This window comes from Pseudorasbora parva, chromosome 2, assembly GCF_024679245.1.
Source record: "Pseudorasbora parva isolate DD20220531a chromosome 2, ASM2467924v1, whole genome shotgun sequence".
Lineage (NCBI taxonomy): Eukaryota > Metazoa > Chordata > Actinopteri > Cypriniformes > Gobionidae > Pseudorasbora > Pseudorasbora parva.
The window spans coordinates 44,377,680-44,397,430 of record NC_090173.1 but is presented as its reverse complement, the minus strand read 5'-3'; the positions used below and the strand labels follow the sequence as shown (position 1 = coordinate 44,397,430).

Here is a 19,751-nt window from a genome sequence, read left to right as displayed (position 1 = left end):
ATACGCTAATTGTAGTTTCATTTAATTTGTTATGTATTTAATAAAAGATCTGTCTCTGCTTAGCTTCTTCAAAGTTTGTTCTTTTGCAATTCACAGCAAATACCCACTGGAGCATTTCTTTGTAATTGTCCCTTATCAGCGCAGTATCCATGTGATGGCAACTCTATTTCACTAATAATTGGATGAAACGTCAATAAAAATAATACTACATAAATAAAGAACAGATCAATGCTTCATTTTGAATGAGAAAGAAATGCATGCAAATTTCATTTGTTATCATTTCAGTAGGCCTGTGTCTTATTATAGCAGATGAAAGTGAAATTAATATGGTAGTCCATCAACCTCAAGTTTTAGGCTACCAGCAGTTTTCCAGTCGGCACGGTAACAAAAGCTGCTTTACTGAATAGGCCAGCCATTATTGTCCTTTTCAAGACTGCAAAGTGGATTCCACTTAAGTATGTGTTTTGACACAACATACGGGACGCAGGAAGAACAGCCCGGATAATTGGGTTAATTGCAAAGAGCATGCAATTAGCTTTAATTGAAGTAACCACGTTGTATTCGGTACTAATTCACTGCTGAGAGTAGCTAGTGTATCTCTATAAATGTCTCCTAAACATGGAAAGCAAGCAAGATAGCTTCTCCAAAAAAGCATTTATAAAGGTCAATCAAATGCCTCAAGGCAGTGGACACGAGCGAATAAAGAAACGGAGCAACAGGTAGGATTCTACGAACCCAGGACAGGCTTCAATTGTGTCCCGGTTTACATATCTGTTCCGAATAGCATGCAAGAACAGGATATTTCTGTTTCAAATAGTACATAAAATGTAATAATTTAATACTTTAGTCCAAGTAATCATTTGCTAACATAAACATGACTGTGTCATAAGTGCCAATACTGAGTTCCCTTGAAATCATAATTTGTTCTTGAAATAGTGCACAGGGGCCGGTTGCATAAACCGCTAAGTCTTACAAGTATGTCATTAAATTGTTTCCTTTTAGACTGTTCATTACTTTTTTGAGGCAACATAAAACGTAGATTGGTCTAATTTTATACTGAAAAGAAAGACTGAGTGAAGTAGTAGTTATAGATCGCACTTCGCCAAAAGTTACAGTTAATTACACAGTAAATTATAAACATAACACATAAATTAGGTAATTTATTACCTTACATAAGAAGCTGCATGATAACATATACACTGTAAATAAGTGTAAATAAGTTACCTGGATGCCTTACATTTTTTAGTTAATTAAAATTTGAGTTAATAAAATGAACCTTTTTTGAGAATCGACAACCTTTATTAAAAGATTATTAAAAGATTTTGTAAGCATATTGGGTAATTGTGTGTTTTATTTGTGATGATGCAGTGAAACATGCCAAATTGTGCTGTTTTTCTGATGTCACAGATGCCAAGTAGGAATATCCCACATGCACCCTGAATGGGCTTAAAAGTTATTTTCCAGATGAAAAAATGTTGCACTGTAACATATCATAGCCTATATGAGCACTGGCCTAAATAACCCTTGTAAAAATTAAAGGTGCACTGTGTAATTTTTCTGTCCTCTAGAGAGTGCCTGTTCGAAACAAAGGTGTAGTTTGATAATGCCAAGTTTGAGCTCATAATCTTGGGACATGTGGTCTTCACCTCACAGCCAGTGGAAAAGATTCCGGCTAGGACTCTGGCAGAAATCATGTTCATGCGGTTATTAACGTTACTGTATGAAGCAGAGCAAGGCCGAGTGTTGAGGGAGCTGAGCACGGCCGCTGGAGCGATTGTTAAGCAAAGACATGGCTCGCGAGCAACGGGACTTTTATTATGACGGGACACAGTCGTGGCCACCATTTCCGTTTTTCCGGTCATGAGTATGAGGTAACACAGCTCTGTTTATCATATTAGATCAATGTAATTGTGCTTAAAATGATGTTTTGACATTACTCTGTGTGTTCGCTCAACAGCTGCTGTGACACTTGTTCACACTGCTAAGAGTAAAGCGTTTCTGCCAAATAAAACCGGAAAACGAGAGTAGCGCTGATATGGCGCAATTGACAGGCGACGTCCCGGCTCCTTGGTTAAAATAGCAATTTTCTCACTATTTACAAATAGTTGGAAATATGTATGATATTGTAAGAGCTCAACTATAACACTGGCCTGGTGGTTTTTAAATATTTCACTGCAAAAATACTACATAGTGCACATTTTACTTTGTTTTTCTAGTAAACATGTTAGTAACCATAGTTTTTGGCGGATTGATTACCATTTGTATAACCACAGTTTTGGTTAAACTATATGGTTACCCTTACAGAAAAACACATTCATTTAACTTATGTCCCAGATGTGATCACATGTTTCACATTGGAATTTGACATGGGATTCACATGAAAATGTTCCAAAAGCACACATTTCCTATGTGCAAAGCACGCTTCACTTGTTTTAACTGTTTTCCCATGTTAGATTTCACATGTAAAATCACGTTAACTAAGTACTTGAAACAATGATTCATTTGTGGTTACCATACACTCTAAACTAAAGCATACCAAAATTTGTGTTCAAGCAACCAAGCATTTATAGAGCGTATGGTTTAACTGTAATAACATAAAATAAAAATGCAGTAAAACCTTTGTTCATTTTCGTTAGGGCTATTTTAACAATATACAACTCTACAAATTATTTTTTGAATCCACATCCACATTTAATGTGATAAAACACTTAAAAGTATTTTTTCTAAATTCACATACAATTTTTGTCACAATTTTGTTTTAAATAACTAAGGTTATACAAGATCACAGCATTTGGGGATATCTGTTCTTTTATATAGCCTAGTCATTTTGCATGTTTAGATCTGGCGCCCTCTAGACAAGCGCTGATGTATTATAAATATATGCGGAAGAAGCAGTGATGATTCCAGTCGAAAATCATTTCTCTGAAGTGCATTATGTCAATCATATTGTGAACCAACCCTGGCGTGTTATGCTGCTTCATCAGCGAGTCATTTGGTGGCTGTGTGCAAAGCAAATGCATTTTTTAAAAAAATATTTTTGTTATTACAGGGCATAAAATATTTCAGGTATTTTTAGGCATTTAATTGGAAGTAGCCTACGTGTCAACTAGCCTATGGATATTTTGATATGTGCACCTTGCAATCTGCCTTTTTGCTTTAATATCTGGCAGCTGTCAGATTTGCACGTCTATCAAAAATCACTCTGGTGTTTGTCAGTCATTTCCAACTACCTTGACTGGCTTTAGCTGAACTCCAAAACGTTTCTATTTTTTGTGAACCTATAGGCTACATGGACAACAGTAATTTTTCAAATCTTTTGCAAACGTTTTATGAGCGAAATTAGTGTCCAGTTTAGATGTTTTGTGCAATACTGCCACCTGTTGGAAAGCTTCCCTAAATCAATGAGCCACGCGAGGTCGTGGTTTTACTACTGTTCAAGATTCTTTTGCACCATGTAAAATGTATTTTTGAAAACTGACGGTGTAATAACAATAGATACATTTATTATTAGTAATATTCAGCATAAACTTAAGCTTAAAGGAATAGTTCACCTAAAAAAGAAAACTCTGTCGTCATCATGACCACAGTTGATGGACCATTGACTTCCATAGTAGGATAAAAAAATTGAATGCAAGTCAAATGGACTGTCTGATGTCTGACCAACATTCTTCAAAATATCTACTTTTGTGTTTAACAGAAGCAAAAAATAAATAAATAAATAAAAATAAAACAGTCACCATAAGACACCATAAGATTGAGTAATGGGTGAGCTCTCCCTTTAACTTTATGTCATTTACGGTTGCTCGTATATTGTCTGTTTTACTACTTGATTTATTAATAAAATAAATAGTAAAAAGTAGAGGTTTTGTTAAAATTATCTAAATTTACCAAACTAACTCGTGGCTTGCAGTTGATGTTTTTCTTTTTTCAGGTTTTAAGACTAAAGGCCGGGCAGTTGAACCCCTGTTTATATTTAAAAAATCTACACTTTATGTCCATCAAATTAAATCCTACACTGTAAAAAATTATTTAGAAAAAAAGTAACCTGGTTGCCTTAAAATTTAGAGTTCATTGAAATTAAAATCTTGAGTTAATACAATGAACATTTTTTGAGATTCGTCAACCTTTATTAAAATATTATTAAACGATTTTGTAAGCATATTGGGTAATTGTGTGTTTTATTTCTGATCACGCAGTGAAAAATAGTGCTATTTTCATTATTTATCACAATTTTGATGTGGTTCAGATACAGTAATATTTTGAGTTTTTATTTATTAAACACATTTCCTTCATTGTATCAACTCACATTTTTAATTTCAATAAACTCACAATTTTAAGGCAACCAGGTTACTTACTTTTTTAAGTTAAACCAACAAAAACCAACCACATTTTTTTACAGTGTACTAACCAAAGAAGCCACTTTTTTGAGCATATGTAAAATGTTACTTAACAAACTGAAACCCCCTGTTACCAGCAGGTGGCTCTTGTAAGATAGAAAAAAATGGCATTATGATCATATGACTTCAATATGTGAAATACATTGATACTAATTGCTGCTTAAATCATTAACTCTCATCTCAAAAGCTATCAAGCTTGCTTAAAAACCCCTTTCAATTGGGAATTTTATCCAAAAACAAAAAACCAAAACATGTTAATTTGGAAATGTGCTTGACATTTTATAAAGACAATAAAACAGTGTATTTTGAATATGGTACACACACAGTTGAAGGCACCTTGACTTAGACAAACAATAAAAGTTCTGCCTTGGATTCAATCAAAGACAAATAAAACAAATATTGAAAAGAGGCCTGAACCCTTCAATTTAGAACTCTATTCTTACCTATACAATCTTTATTCATCAAGAATAAAAAGCTAATAAGACAATAGTGGTGTTGTGATGCCTAAATATATTGCTTTTGTTGCCTAAAATAGTTTTTATTAGTTACTAGTACACTATCTGAAATAGCAAATGTGTGCAGTTACCTCTTATATAAATGTGATTTACTGTTTATTTAAAATACAAACACTTATTTATATACTCAATAAATTATATTCTTTATTTTTAACAAACTATTTATTGTACTACATACTTGTAGATTTGAGAACTGTGCCTTTTCTCTGCAGATTATGAGACTTTGATTGTCATAATTTTGTACTGCTGTACTGGTGCTATGGGAAGGGGTGAGCTATTACTAAAATAACGTGAGCATTCAGTATGTTCTATACACAGAAATGTTAAGTCTTATTGACTCACAGATGTGGCATTCATGTTACTGCACACCGAAAGCATATGCAACTCTTACTGCTGTAAAATATAATTTTTGGCCACTCGGATCTTTAAAGCAAATACTTCAAGTTAAAACATTGCTTTTGAGCTGGATTTCTGCCTGCAGATATAGTTATGTTTTTTGCTCCAGGTGCAAAAATCACATCACCGAGGTGCAGATGAAAGATATTTGTGGAGGACAAGTTGAGTGGATCATGGCCAGACTAAATATCTCCACTCTGCTGATAGACTGCTATCGAAAGTCACCATCAGACAGTCAGCACAGGAACGGATGTGTCTGTTGAGCAATGGCTGCGAGTGCATGGCACCCTGCTGCATTGTTTCCCATGCAAAAAGAGGAAAATTGTTTCAACTGTCTCTACCTCATTTACTCACATAATACACACCCTGAGATACCCATTCATCCAAAGAAGAGGAGTGTATTAGCCTGTTGTGCATTGATTCCCCCCAAGTTCTCCCTCTTGAGAAGAGCAGCAAGCCATGTTGGGACATTACGAGTGGTAATCTAAAGCTACTCATAGTGTTTGGGATAGTGCATCTCTGCTGCAGCGGGTGGAAAGGGGATGGGGTCATTTATTAAGCGTTATGGTAGCATAAGAAGTTGGGATGTAGCCCTCGTCCCCGTTGTTCCGACGCACCCGCGTCCATCCATCGCCTTTATCCTCCTCCACTACTGACAGCACCTCCCCTTCCTGCATGGATATGGTTCCCTCGCTGGAGCCTGTGGACAGATGGATGACGCCAGTGTCAAAGGTCAAGAGGTGGCTACGTTAGCACTTGTGTGAAGCCGTTCAAACGCACCTGGGAAATTGTAGAGTGCTGTGCATTGACCAATAGGTGCGGCGAGTTCCTCTTCCTCAAAGTCGTCATCAAACTCGGTGTAGATGGCATGGGAGGGGTCCGTGTCATCTGAGAGAGCGCCAGGACTAAAATGAGCACAGTAAAATTCAGATTATGGAAACGCAATCCCATCGCCATGACCAGATTAAACCAATTTGACGGTTTCTAAAAATCTGAATAAGACGGCTGGCATATTCCTGTATTCATTTGAATTCTGTGTTTATTCATATCTCCGCATATGCACATTACTAAGCAATTTTAGTGAAAAAAAAAGGAGTTAAGCTAGGAGATATCATGGCTTTTTACAAACATTTAAGAGGACAAATCTTCATTAATAATTTAAGAAGAGCTTTGATGTACTATAAACACATACTGTAACTCAAAACTCATAATTTCTTTTCCATTGCCCAAATAACTGGGGTGTAAAAAGTTTAATTTTGTACTAGAGAAACGTTGTCATCAACATTACACAGATCAATGTATACGTAGTATAAAAAAGTAATAAAAGATAGAGATTTTTATTTATTTAAATTCTTTAAATTGTGATGTAATGACAGAATAACCAATTTAATCATGCCCCTGATCTGTGTATTAAATTCTATAATACCAAAATGTAAAAATGATTGCAGACTGGACACAAGGTCCACTTCACAATATATTGACATCTAAAGCTTCTAACGTTTGCCTGCTCTATTTGTGTAATATTTGTATTATTAAAGTTTCAGTTTACCCTGAAATGAAAAAAAAACGTATCTTTTACTCACCCTGCTGTTGTTCCAATGCCCTATATCCTTCTATTGAAATGTAAAAATTTAGAAACTAGAGAAATTTTGAAAAACATCCTGTACGTGCTCCTCCGTATAATGGCAGTGAATGGCGACAAGGCTAAAACTTTACGAAAAGTATCACAATGATACAGAGAGATGCGCACCATATAGAAACTTTATATGGAAAGGGTTAAGGAGAAGTACTATGAGAAAGAAACCTTATTCAGTCAAACTACTGAGCTTTGCTGTTATTCTGTGCATGTTAATGGGAGTGCGTTTGTTTCTATGGAGCCTGATTTCTTAAAACGGTGCGTGTGCTTATTCTGGGTGCCATGACAACAGCGTGAGTTATAGTAAGCATGAGCGGCTCGTACGCACTCACAGGAGCGCGCTCAGTGTAACAGCCGAGCTTAGTATTTTGACTAAATAATGTTTCTCTCTCAATCCTTATAATATGCCTCCTGAACACTTTCCATATATGGTGTGTGTCTCCCTGTATCATTACCTGAAACGTTGTATCCTTTTTGTAAAGTTTTAACCAAGCTGCAACCTCCCCCAGTTTCTGTTGAAGCCAATACAGAAGTGACTTAAACTGCAATTAATCGACTGGCCACTAGGGACAGGCTCCAGAAGGGAGCAGAATCTCATTGAGGAATTGTGTTAAAATTCCCTTACTTAACTTAAAATTAATAGCAGGAAAAAACATATTTAGACATTTTAGATAGACATTTATCCGCTGTCTGTCAGTCATTGCATCACATAAGCTCCGCCCACATCCCACCTCTCCGCCAATCCTACGGGTGACATCACGGACACTACATCCATATTTTTTCACAGTCTATGGTTTTAGCCTTGTTGCCATTCACTGCCATTATATGGAGGAGAGAAGGGCGTGCAGGACAGTTTTCAAAATTTCTGCTTTTGAGGTCTGAAAAACACAGAAGGACATAGGGCATTGCAACAACAGCAGGGTGGGTAAAAGATGGCTTTATTTTAATTTCAGTGTGACCTACCCCTTTAAGAGATTTTTATTAACATGACCTACATTTAGCTATTCATTGCACTCGCGTGGGGTTGTCAAGGACACAGATGATAATGAGTTGATTAAATCATTACATATAATTACTAATAATGACTATATATAATGGTATTTACATAAGAGCGTAGCAGGAATACAACATTCAATTCTTAGTTTATTGGAAGCATGCTGATAACACTGTTCTACAACTTGTCTAGAAGTTGTCTGCTTCAAAAATGTGCTATTTATTAAGTATTTTGATGTGCTGAATTCAAATATTACATGAAACAACTGATTGGCTACTGTTTCCAAGATATTTCAGTTTTTACATCTATGTATATTGTGTGGATAGTACCTGTCGTGTTTGTGTAACACTTTATATAAATCAAATGTATTATGAAACAAAAGGCAAAAAAACGTTATGTACATGGTTTAGTCCTCTTCAGGACTTCAATGTATTCATTAAATGGATCATGTCTTCACGGTCCAGCAATAGTCTGCAAGCATTAATGGGCTCCATTTGCTCCATTTAAAGTTATCTGCACTGTTCAAACAAGGCATCATGAGACATCTCTGCTCACTTTGATTTCTCCTTAGCCAAACACTGACAAATAAGAGAGCAGACACTGTATGACAAGTGTGCAAAACTTTAACCCTAATTAAACGCTCCTGATCCAGCTCAATAAGTCCTCCAGGCTTATTTAAAAACTACAGGATAGCATATTGGAACTAAACTCTGCAAGACTGTGGCCCTCCAGGAGTCTTGCACCCCAGCTGTATAATTTTTAGAGCTGACATTCATAGGGCAATTTGTTCAGCAGTGTGTTGTAAGCTTCGATATGACTGCATCATCCATGACTTCTAGGAATCACGGCTGTTTCTGAAATCGGCCCAAAACCATTAAATAGGGCACTACATGAGTCAACAGCTTTGTGTAGTGGTGACTGAAACCATAGGTGACGTCATCTAATGCACTCTTTCAATCCCATAATGCACCACACTAACAAGTGTACAACCTATGTACTCTAAATAGCCAGAGAATACCTAAAATGTAGGCAAAAGTGGCAGCACTTTCCATTGCACACAGTGTCCGAATTCACTTATTCGTTTTCATTCACTCCTTCAAATGGACTATATTAGTGGGCTAATGTAGGGAATGGGGGTATAGGGAGCGATTTCAGACACAGCAATTCATTCATGTATGACAATACCAGCTTCAGATGGCATCATTGGCTGTGTTTACATACCCGTTCTTGAAGTGCGCATGTGTGAGGGGTAATAAAAAAAAAAAACGCAAACTTCAAGCAGATTTAAATGCAACTAAAAAGAGAGAGCTAGCGTTTTGCATGAAATGCAGACTCTTTTAAGACTCCTTTTGTGTTCTCATCTCATGCAGCAGAAGTAGAAGAGGTTCAGTCAAAACGCTGCTCCTGTAACTACATGAGATAATAATATGAGCCGAAAATCTCCCGCTGACACGGTGCACGCTTTATTTAACATTACAACTGACATAACATTTGGAAAACTCGGAGTCAGATACAGACATTATTATTTTTGACGTCACTACAAGGTAATAACCTGGTTAATTATTAAAGTCATGTAAACGCAGTTTGCTTGCATTGTCAGTTTACTGGTTTGCATGTAAAATGGGGAAAACTGGTTATTTCAATAAGCTGATATTGTAAGTTAGCAGCTTACTGGTGTGCATGAACATGCCCATTCATTGTTTTGCCTATAAAAGCAAGTACTGTCCAAACCAAAGATTAGTTTGGTTTCCCTTCATCCAGGTATATACTTAGCCTGGTCCTACCACACTCTTGTACACTTCATTTGTACAGAGTCTGGCCACTCTACACACTGACAAGCGTTTACGTCCTTCAACTCTGCTGAAGTTTAAAAGTATTGGATCTGCTCAGAGCCACTCTGGATCTGCCATAACCAATCGCTAGCGTTTAGTCGTGACGCATGTCATCTCAAACGAATCGCTCTCAGCCACTCCCTCTGTTTGCTGATTGGAACAGTTAAAATTCGACCGGAGAAAACCAAAAGAATATACCACAATTCCAGACGGAGTACTGAAGGAAAATGAGCGGAAGTAAGTAGGAGGGCGGAGCCAGGCTAATATATAGTGACCCAATAGCATATCTTAAAAACTAGAGCCAATCAACATTTTTTAATTCTCAGTGACCCATTACTATTATTTCAGAAGGAGTTTGGCTGTAGACCAGTGTATTAGTCCAATAGCTGTGAAACAAAAGAAAGATAATCAGAAAATCATGTAAACTGCTGAAATAAAACTGACCTGCTGGGGTTGTGAGCACCATTATTGTTCAGAGAGTGAGTGGAGTATCGTATCGAGTCCCCCCGGCCTCCTGCTTCTGAAAGCCAGGACTACAACAAACCAAGACTTTAGTGTGAGAAAGACTTTATAAAGCGGATAAAGATGTACATACAGAGCTAAACTGAAACCTCATATTTGTTTAGATCTCCTCGCAGTCTTTCCATGTTTTGTGCCGTCTGAGTGATCTGAGGTGCCAAACTGGCAGGATCTCCCATCTGAGGGTTTTTTTCATATACATCTTTCATCTTACCCAGAGCCTCACTGCAGAGAGATATAAATATATTTATTTAAGACAGAGAGAGATTGATCGTAACAGACAAAGAACAAACAGATCCGTTTACTTGTGTCACTCAACTCCACTGATTCCTCAGAGACCTGAAGAGCTTAGTAAACAAAGCCCAGACCGCGGTAACCCTGAGGATTTAGCTGTGGCCAGTTGCCATAGAGATGGTTGTCGGAGAGGCAACTCACCTCTGATCCATTTCCTTCTGCAGCTCCTTGCTGATGTCATCGATCTTCTGCTGCAAGCGTTTCCTGCGCTGCTCAGGAGGAAGATGGGTGAAGCCCTCCGTGTCCACAGGCTGAGGAGATGAATATGGGGAGATAGTGTCACTCACTGAGATTCACACAAACACACAAGCACCCCTCCAACACCACAAGACAAGACGTGAACCAGAGACCCAACAGTAAGAGTTCAGGTTTGCAGAAGCAAAAGCTGTAAAGTAGCAATTCATCACCAAGGTAATTAAACAGCCTGTAACAATTGTTCCACTTACACACTTCGTAAAGTAGTGTACCAAGTTAAAAAATAAAAAATGCTCCAATGGGTGATAAGCAGTTTTATTCATAAGAATGTCCTGGGTTAAATAAAGCTAACATTTGAACAGAATCTGTGACATGCTGTCGGTTATGAGTGACTGGAGGAGTGTAAAGGCATAGTTGTGAAGCTAATATTCATGTTAACACAGTTACATGAAATATACAGCTCTGGAAAAAAATTAAGAGACCACTTAACATTGGTTTCTCAATGTTAAATGAACTGTATGTAAGAAATGTATTTCAATTGATCATAAAATGGCCCTGATATGTCACTAGTCATTAAAAAAAATCATGTTAATTTCAAATACTTCTATCACTGACAACAGTAGTCCGGCCAGGATATTGTCATTTAAAAGTTATTGTTGCAGCCCTCAACTGATGTTGTGTTGTGCCTGAAGCTCCACCCTCCACCTATCTACCAATCACAAAGTCAGTAGTGTTTGGGCATCCGGGTTGCCAGATCTGCGCTAGTTACCACAGCTGCAGATACAAACGCTCCTGCTGGATCCTGCAGCATATCTGGCAACCTTCAGTCAGAGAGAGGGGGAGAGGGGATACCTATCTGCAGTACCAGTTTTGGCCAAAATCTTAAATACACTTCCTTTAAGTGGTCTCTTAATTTTTTTCCAGAGCTGTAGCAGGGCTGTTAAGTGATATATATATATTTTTTTACATGTAATTTTTTACACAGTGTGGCAATTAATTCACATTAAGTCACATCTGGCAGAAATCAGAAAATACCCTGATAAGATGTCATTATTCAGTTAAATGGAAAAACATCAAATAGACATTATATTAAAAAAAAATATTTTATTTAATTAAACAGAATTTATTAGGGTGATTCTATAATTGCAGGTACATTTAGTGTGTCCCAAGTAATTTTTTTCTGCTTTTTAATAAGTTATTTTAATGTGTTACTCATTGTCATGCATCACAAGATGTTACAAGCCATATCAATATAAGATTTTTTTGTAAAAAGTCTTATATAGCTGAAAATCATGATTTCTTGTTGTCCAGATTAGTCAATGTATTTTTTGCATATCATTGTGCAATCCTAATATTTTATTTCAATTTTGGTAAGATTTAATTTATTTTATTTATAAACGCCCTAAATAGTAATTTTCCTAATTCTACTATATCAAATGTTTTAAAAATAACTTTTGTCTTGTGTGCGTGTGTGTATCCATAAATCGTGTCAATTGTCAATTCTGTTACCGTACCATATTGTGCTTTTAAATTGGCGGAATTATCTCCCACAGTCACTTAAGATATGAAGCTGAAAGGTAGGTGTGCTCTGAGAAAATATTTTAATCTAAAAAGTTCTTACACCAAGAGCTATTACACCAATTCTGTAAAAGTCAAAAATTGTTCCCACTATATCAAATTTAACAAAGAATGTATCACTGATCACGGTTGTTTTAAAAGTCTTTCATCCTGATTTCATTAGTGCCATGTGCTCTTGGCATTTATGCTAGCAATAGCAAGTGAAGTTTTTGGCTAAAAAGCTTAAAATCATCAATCCTGTTACCGTCAAACTCTGTTAATGAAAAAGGAAATAACTTGTGTTTGGCAAGCACTGAATAAATACAATTATGATTTCAATAAGAATACTGGAAAGAATTTCTGTTAATGAACAGTTTATTTCCTTAATGTATCTCCAATTTTAGAATCACATATTACCCAAACTTTAAAGCTTCAACGGCCATGAGGGTAAGTAAATCACAGAATTGTCATTTATTGGGTGTATGTATTTAAAGTATGCCTTTAAATGGACATTTTTTATTATTATAGTACTAAATAAGAAACTAAAACTGACAGTAGGTGTCAGTAAATGTCTAAATGAGTTAGTTCCTTCCATTCATTCAAACTGCTGATTCATTCAGGAATGAAGTAAATGGCTCTTGTTATGAATGGGCCACTGAATCATTGGTTCACCCGATTGATTTGCTCAAATTGAAACACCGCTGTGTGCTAATCGGAGATGCACACTACTTTGGTATTATAGGTAATATTTTTGTTGGAAAAACTGAGCAGAAGCAGACAATATTGTGTCTAAAATATAACACAATATTAACTATTTACTTATTGAACTTTTGTTTAAAATCAATATCACATTTGCACTCGTGCTATTCGGTACAAAAAAGCACTTGTGTTATATTGCTTAACTATCATGAAATAAATATGAGACAAAACTCATACGGGACATTTTTGCCCTGTTATCTTTAATTTTGGGGTCATTCTAACCACATTCAATAGGCTTCATTACACAGTGAGTTGTTGCCCTGTATTATGTTGGTCCTCATCAACTGTATGAAATGTAAGATGACCTACGTAGGTCCGGGGCGGGTCCAAGTGCATTAGATCTGAGCATAATTTAACACACAATTTCTTTCCTAAAACAAATTAATTACATTTGCATGTTAAATTGACAGTCATAATATTAAGTAAAATATTTATAATATTTGATTGTATAAAAATGTCCAAATAACCATTTCAAAGAAGGACTACTTTTCAAGGTGTATGAAGTTCTGGTTATGTGTGACTATTGTAATTGTTGTGGGCTTTTGCCCAATGGCTTTTCTACAATGCTTTTTCCATAGTTTTTCCTAACCTGCACATACTCTGTATGCTTAGCTCGCACATACATTTAGAATTTTTTTGGCGACTAACTAGGCCTGTTGTTTTCAAAGTAAAAAGAAAGAGATTAGACACTACAGCAACTCTAGTTTTAAAAAGTACAAAAGACGGTCATAACTTCTGGTTCGATTTTAAAGTTGGATATTACTTTGAGCAAACAGGTTTAATAGCAGCACTAGCCTAATGCTAGATAAATGTTGAAAAGTACTGACTATACAAGTGTGACAGTTTCATACTTTTTACCTTCTATTTACAATTCTGTAACTTGCCTCATAGACCTCCACCAAAAGTGTATTGCTGTTTACCATTGTTTTTAAAAACCCAAAGGAAGAGATGATTTAATATAACAAGGAATACTCCTTTGAGCAACCCTCAATGCATTTACACCATGTGCATAGATTTATCAATGCAACTATATCACATGTCCAATGCAGTACACCATAACAGCCTGGCTTAAGCATCAATGCATAGATTCTGTGTTTATATGCCTTTGTGTTACAATGTCTCACCCTGGAATGGAACGTCACCGCTTAAAAGCCATGATAGATAGTGTACTGTTAATTAACCCAGAGAGGATGCTTTGCCTTTCACAGAGAATGGCCATCTCTATAATAATGAAAATCCGTCATTTTAGAAAAGACATAGAGGTGGCCATGTGAAAATCCTCAGAAGCAGAAAACAATCCAATAAAAAAAGGAGACGGAGAAAGTGAAATATACGGCAAGTACGGCCCATACCATTTTAGGTTTCTCTGGAGTAAACTGAGAAAGACAGAAATAAATAGTGCTTTATAAGCTGGCATCACACTAGTGCTGAATCTCCCAAAAGCAATTTTGAACACGTTTAAGCTTAAGCTTTTGTGTGACCTGCTTCTTCATTAATTCAATTGTAGGAACCTTAAGTATAGTGCAATATCATGATTCATGATCTATGATTGTATTAGCACAGCCCTGGTAGATGTGCATAATGGCATCAGTAACCAAAAAGCTCTGATTCAACAACTGACATGCTACCCCCCCGCTCAAATCTCATCCAAACCGCATAAAATTGCTGACTGTTGTCGACAGTGATTATGTAAACATGCATTTTTGGTGTTTGCCTTAAACTTACGTGACTAACAAAATAAGAAAGCAAAGGCAGAACTGTCTATTTTTTATTCAAATTCAGTCATGTTCTCGCAGAAGCTCGACAAACAACATACTACTAGCCCCAGAGGGACAAACACGCATCACACTCAAAGGACAAAGTTACAACTGCATTCTAAATCAGTCTAACAACTTGTTACATTCATGCTTTGATCCTGTTCCTATTGTAGCAAGCTTTATGTTGATCTGCTGCCAATATGGGACACTGAAATGCATGAGAATGAGAAAGAAATATCAGAGGCAGCCGTATAATTTGCTATTAAACTTCCATTCTTAAGAGCTGAGTGTGAAAGACTCACTGACAGGAGGGTTTGAAATTTCAGTCAAAGCATTCAATAGGTGACATCTACTGTTATCAGTTCTTCCGAGTTGGCTAGTTGTGATATCAGCCTTGGCTACAGATAAATAGGCGTTATAAGTTTACTACAGAGTGTGGCAGGAAAAGAGCTGGTGCTGTTGTGATTGAAGATGAGTGATGAAAGAGCAGTGATTCCTACTTCATTGTGACCATTCATGTGCATGTGACCACTAATCAGACCCAGATCAGATCAATCTCTGCTGCCGAACGCCTTAAAGAGACGCGCCAACAGCAGCAGCGCACAGGTGTAGTAAGGTTGCTTGATCCCTGACCTGTCACACTCACCGTTCTCTTGAGGGTCCGGAAGGAAGAGATTCGGGGTTTGACTGTCTTATTGATTTCCTTCAAACAGTACGACAGGGGGTCCCGGCCAAACTTGGGGGAGGGGGGTCCGTTAGCGGGCGAGGGGGTGGGAGGTGTGGAGAAAGGACTGAGCGAGGACGAGGGAAGCTGGGAAAGACACCAGGCACAAACCCAGAGGAACACAGGGATAGAATGGCAGGAGAAGGGACAGTGGGAAGGGTAAAAACAAACAAAAAACACATATGACAAGGGAAAATAAAGAGACACCATCAAACACCTCAAAGCAACATCAACACAGCAACGAGGACAACACTGGACCAACCTCAGCAAGAGCCAAGAGAAGCAAGACGAGAAAACCCAAACCCACAATAGCCCCAAATCCACAAGCCCCAGCAAAGCAATCAGCCAGATGAAGAAGCAAACAATGGCTCCATCACAAAACAATCAAGTCTTGGCTAGTTCAATGGGTAATGTGGCCTTCAAGAGATGCTGGAATGATTGTAAGGATGAGATCAACATACATGAATGGCACCACAAATTGATGTCATGTAAATTACACTACCACGGTCTATACAAACTTTAAATGTTAATGAAAAAAAGCTTTCTAAAAAAAAATAGGTGACAAGATTGTGTGACAGACTACCCATCATTACCCACAGATCATTACTAACCTAATTTAAGATTCTAATGTGGCAGCACAAAAATAAGCATAAAATAAGGCATGAATTACATGCCTACAACAAATCCAATGTAGGATTCTTAATTATTATTTTTTTATTTCCTAAAAAGGTTCTGGTCTTTAGCAGTAAAAAGACAAAAAAGATGAGCCCAAAATTGTCCATTTCATTCCAAACTAAATCACTTGAGAGCACATCACATTGAATTCATGATAGCCAAATGGATAAGCTTTCCAGGAGAATTTTTACTGTAGGGAGCATAAGAATAATCATTGTAAACAATCTACAAAACTATTACTTTTTTCACCCCATTATGGATCAAATGAAAGGAACCACTTTTTGCCCAATCAACATTCAGAGGTTTCCGTTTGATTGCATAGCAAAAAAAACTGCCTAAACATAAAAAGGAGCGCTGATAATTCAGTGAATATGCTGTGCGCACTTGCTCCGTTCCAGAACAAAGTGATCTGCCTACAAAGACAACTTCACAGTTAAATCTACAGCTCGGAGTTGAATCCAAAAGAAGCTGACATTAGCTAAGCTATTAGTCATTCTAATACGCACAAACGTATTTAAAGCACACAAGAAACTCAATAATGCTCACAGGTTGATTCAAAAAGAGTCTGACTTGTTATCCTAGCACCAAAAAATAACACAATATTGCATGAAATCACACATATAAATGTGATGCTGGAAAGACATCTTATATTGCAGCATAGTTTTGCTCCCTACTTTTTGAAATGTTTTACTTTAGGAGGGCTTATGACCCTTTTCTAGGTAGGCAGTTCACAAAGTGGAACAGAGCAAGTAAATTTCACCCTGATAAAAGTTTTTTTTTATACCGTTTTAAAACCTAAAATTTCATCAAACAATCCAAAGTTATATGGCTATAAACGAATGACAGCTTGGAACTAAAAATAAGCATTTCCCCATAAATTGGTCTTAGCTTCTCGACATTGTGACTGTCTCAGCCGGAAAGGAAACATGCACGGTGAGCAAAAAGTAAAGCGGCAAGGAAAAAAAGAAGGTGTTTTATCTACACTACTACGGGTAAAGTGAAGGGGAAGCAAATTTGAGGTGCAACTTTTGTAAAACACGACAAAAACTCCATGATATTTGCTAACTCGCAAGAATGGATCTGCACAATGATTAGGACAGATATTAAACGAGGGAAGACTGGACAAATAAACTGGCAAGCTCAGGAAGGCTGGCAGAGGAAGCGCCGAGGGTCATGTGAAGACGGCAGAGCATTGAACAAGCAGGAAATTAGATTATTGGAGGAGCAGGAAATGATATTATTAATATGAAGGTGGAGTGTTCCTAGAAAACACTTGAGAACTATATAAGCCACATGGACAAAGAAAGATCCATTGAATCCTATACAGAGCTCTGAATTATCACATGGCTAAAGAGAAGGGAATGTTTTAATGCATTGCCTCATTTTAAGAGGATTTTCTCTCTTTAACAACTTAACCAGATGCAACCAAGCATCTTTCCTGATGACACACAGTGCACAAAGGTGTCATTGTGATGGGACTGAAGGATATATTATACAGCATATAATAGCAGTAGTGTGTGTTTGTGTGTGTGTTAAGGCCCATAGCAGAGGGATGCAGTGTCCCAAAGAAAAGCACAGACACAGCAGAATGAGCACTAGGTCACACGCTGAGCTAAACAACAGAGCTGGGGGCTTTTCAATTCCCACTAACAGCCAGATAGCCATGCAAAGGGTGCGTACAGAAAAAACGTAACGGATCTGTGTTGTATGCGCCAGAGAGCTTGAGAGTTGGAGTATGGAAGGGTGATGGTTGATTTAAACATCATGCATCGTTCAGCTGTGGCAGGGAGACGAATGGTGCAATAGACCACAGCTTTGGCTCTAATACCTTTTCTAGTCTGACTCTTCAAAGACCTGAAACAATGTCTTACCCACAAATCATCTCAAGCCAGCCCGGTGTTACTTTTCAGACTGTGACTCTCCTCTATCGTCTTGTAGAGCAGGAGTGTCAAATTCTGCTCCTGGAAGGCCACCTTAATAAAACTTAAACCAACTATTCAAGGTCTGGGGGCTGGGTTGAAAGTTGGTTCTAGCTGGTCAAATTTGTTAAAGCTCCATTTAGATCAGGGGTGTCCAGTCCTGCTCCTGGAAGGGCCACCATCCGGCAGAGTTTAGCTACAACCTAAATTAAACACATCTGAACCAAGCTCTTCAAATCAAATCACTAGACACTTCCAGACAGATATGTCGCTGCTTAACTCTTTTATTAGGTATTATGGCCCTCCAGGAGCAGGATTGGACACCTCTGATTTAGATGGTTGTATCAGCAGTTGGAATCCAAGTCCACCTGGTTAGAATTGTTAGAAAAGTATGGACAAGCCCGTGGGATCTGGTTGAGATGGTTACCTAAGCTTTGGCCACCTTTGGCTGGAATGACAAGGTTTTCCTAGCAGGGAATCTCCACAAAGAATACAAGAATTTCATCAGAAAAAACTCTGGATACTCATGGAGTAGTGAGGCCTACCTTGCTCTTCTTATTAAACAACCGGAAGGTTTTATTCCTGTTCTTGCTCAACAGCTCTAGGGGACCTTTGGGAGTGCCCAGGCTGCTGTCCGAGGATGCCCGGTTGATGCCCTGACTGTAGTCCTCAAACTCCAGATCTCCTGGTCTCTCGAACCCAGACTTATGTTGCTCTATGAGAACCATAGAGTCCTGAATAATACAGAAGTGTTAGCTACACTTGTCATCTTGCATAGGGCTGACTCAAAGCCTTTGGCTTAATGCAGGGGTGTCCAATCCTTCTCCCGGAGGGCTAATGTCTTGTCCTAATGTAATGCCCACTCATACTTTAATTAGGACTGGAGCTAAACTCTACAGGATTGTGGCCCTCCCAGGGCAGGATTGGACACCCCTGGTTAAATGAGAGCAGGAAATGAAACCGCTTTTCTATAAATGCAACTAAAAACTCACGTTCCTCTCGTTGACATTCGTGCCAGCTCTGGTAATGCCCTCCAGACACTTCCCAATGATGGGCATGACTTGACGCTCAGTGTCTGCAAACAAAATGTAGCCCTGCGACATCTTTTTGATACGCTGTTCATCCATGTCCTGCAGCTTCTGCAGTGAAAAAACATGCATATAGCAATCAGTATGTAGTCTGAAAGATGCCTGGGATCATTCCAACATTAAGCTGACAGGAAAAGATGCGCCTCGACATGTTAGGACTGAGGCATGTGCTTCTTACATTGAAAATAAGGGGCATGTCCGTGAAGTAGAACTGATTCTGTTCTTTGTTGTATTTCTGAAGTTGTGCAGCATAGTCGTTTTTACACTCCTCTGCTATGTGTGTTCGCATATGTGCCTGCTGTTTAGCCTATGGTTACATGCAGAGACAAAGAAAGTGAAATCAGACACCTGTACATAAAGAGGAACAAGGAAACAACAATAATGCATTTGGATATGATGGAAATGAGATGGATGGGTGGATGGATGGGAGGATGTGCATACAAGGGTGTGGCAACACCTGTGAAAACTTTATATAAATAATATAACATATAAAT

General features: G+C 37.7%; 1 protein-coding gene across 4 annotated transcripts in view; it reads right to left on the bottom strand.

Annotated features, from left to right (window-relative positions):
- Positions 1–3,029: 3,029 nt before the first annotated feature.
- The window catches only part of trip10a (thyroid hormone receptor interactor 10a), a 37,380-nt gene continuing 20,658 nt past the window's right edge, over positions 3,030–19,751 (bottom strand). The window contains exons 7-16 of one of the 4 annotated variants that reach the window (XM_067421368.1): positions 19,436–19,564; positions 19,162–19,308; positions 18,715–18,903; positions 15,498–15,662; positions 14,447–14,470; positions 10,725–10,834; positions 10,382–10,514; positions 10,215–10,303; positions 6,089–6,213; positions 3,030–6,008 (exon numbers count right to left, since the gene is read on the bottom strand). In XM_067421368.1, the coding sequence (XP_067277469.1) occupies positions 5,857–6,008; positions 6,089–6,213; positions 10,215–10,303; positions 10,382–10,514; positions 10,725–10,834; positions 14,447–14,470; positions 15,498–15,662; positions 18,715–18,903; positions 19,162–19,308; positions 19,436–19,564 (1,263 nt within the window). In that variant the 3' untranslated portion in view covers positions 3,030–5,856. The remainder of the gene's footprint in view (positions 6,009–6,088; positions 6,214–10,214; positions 10,304–10,381; positions 10,515–10,724; positions 10,835–14,446; positions 14,471–15,497; positions 15,663–18,714; positions 18,904–19,161; positions 19,309–19,435; positions 19,565–19,751) is intronic. The other 3 variants (XM_067421375.1, XM_067421384.1, XM_067421391.1) reach the window with 3 other exon arrangements.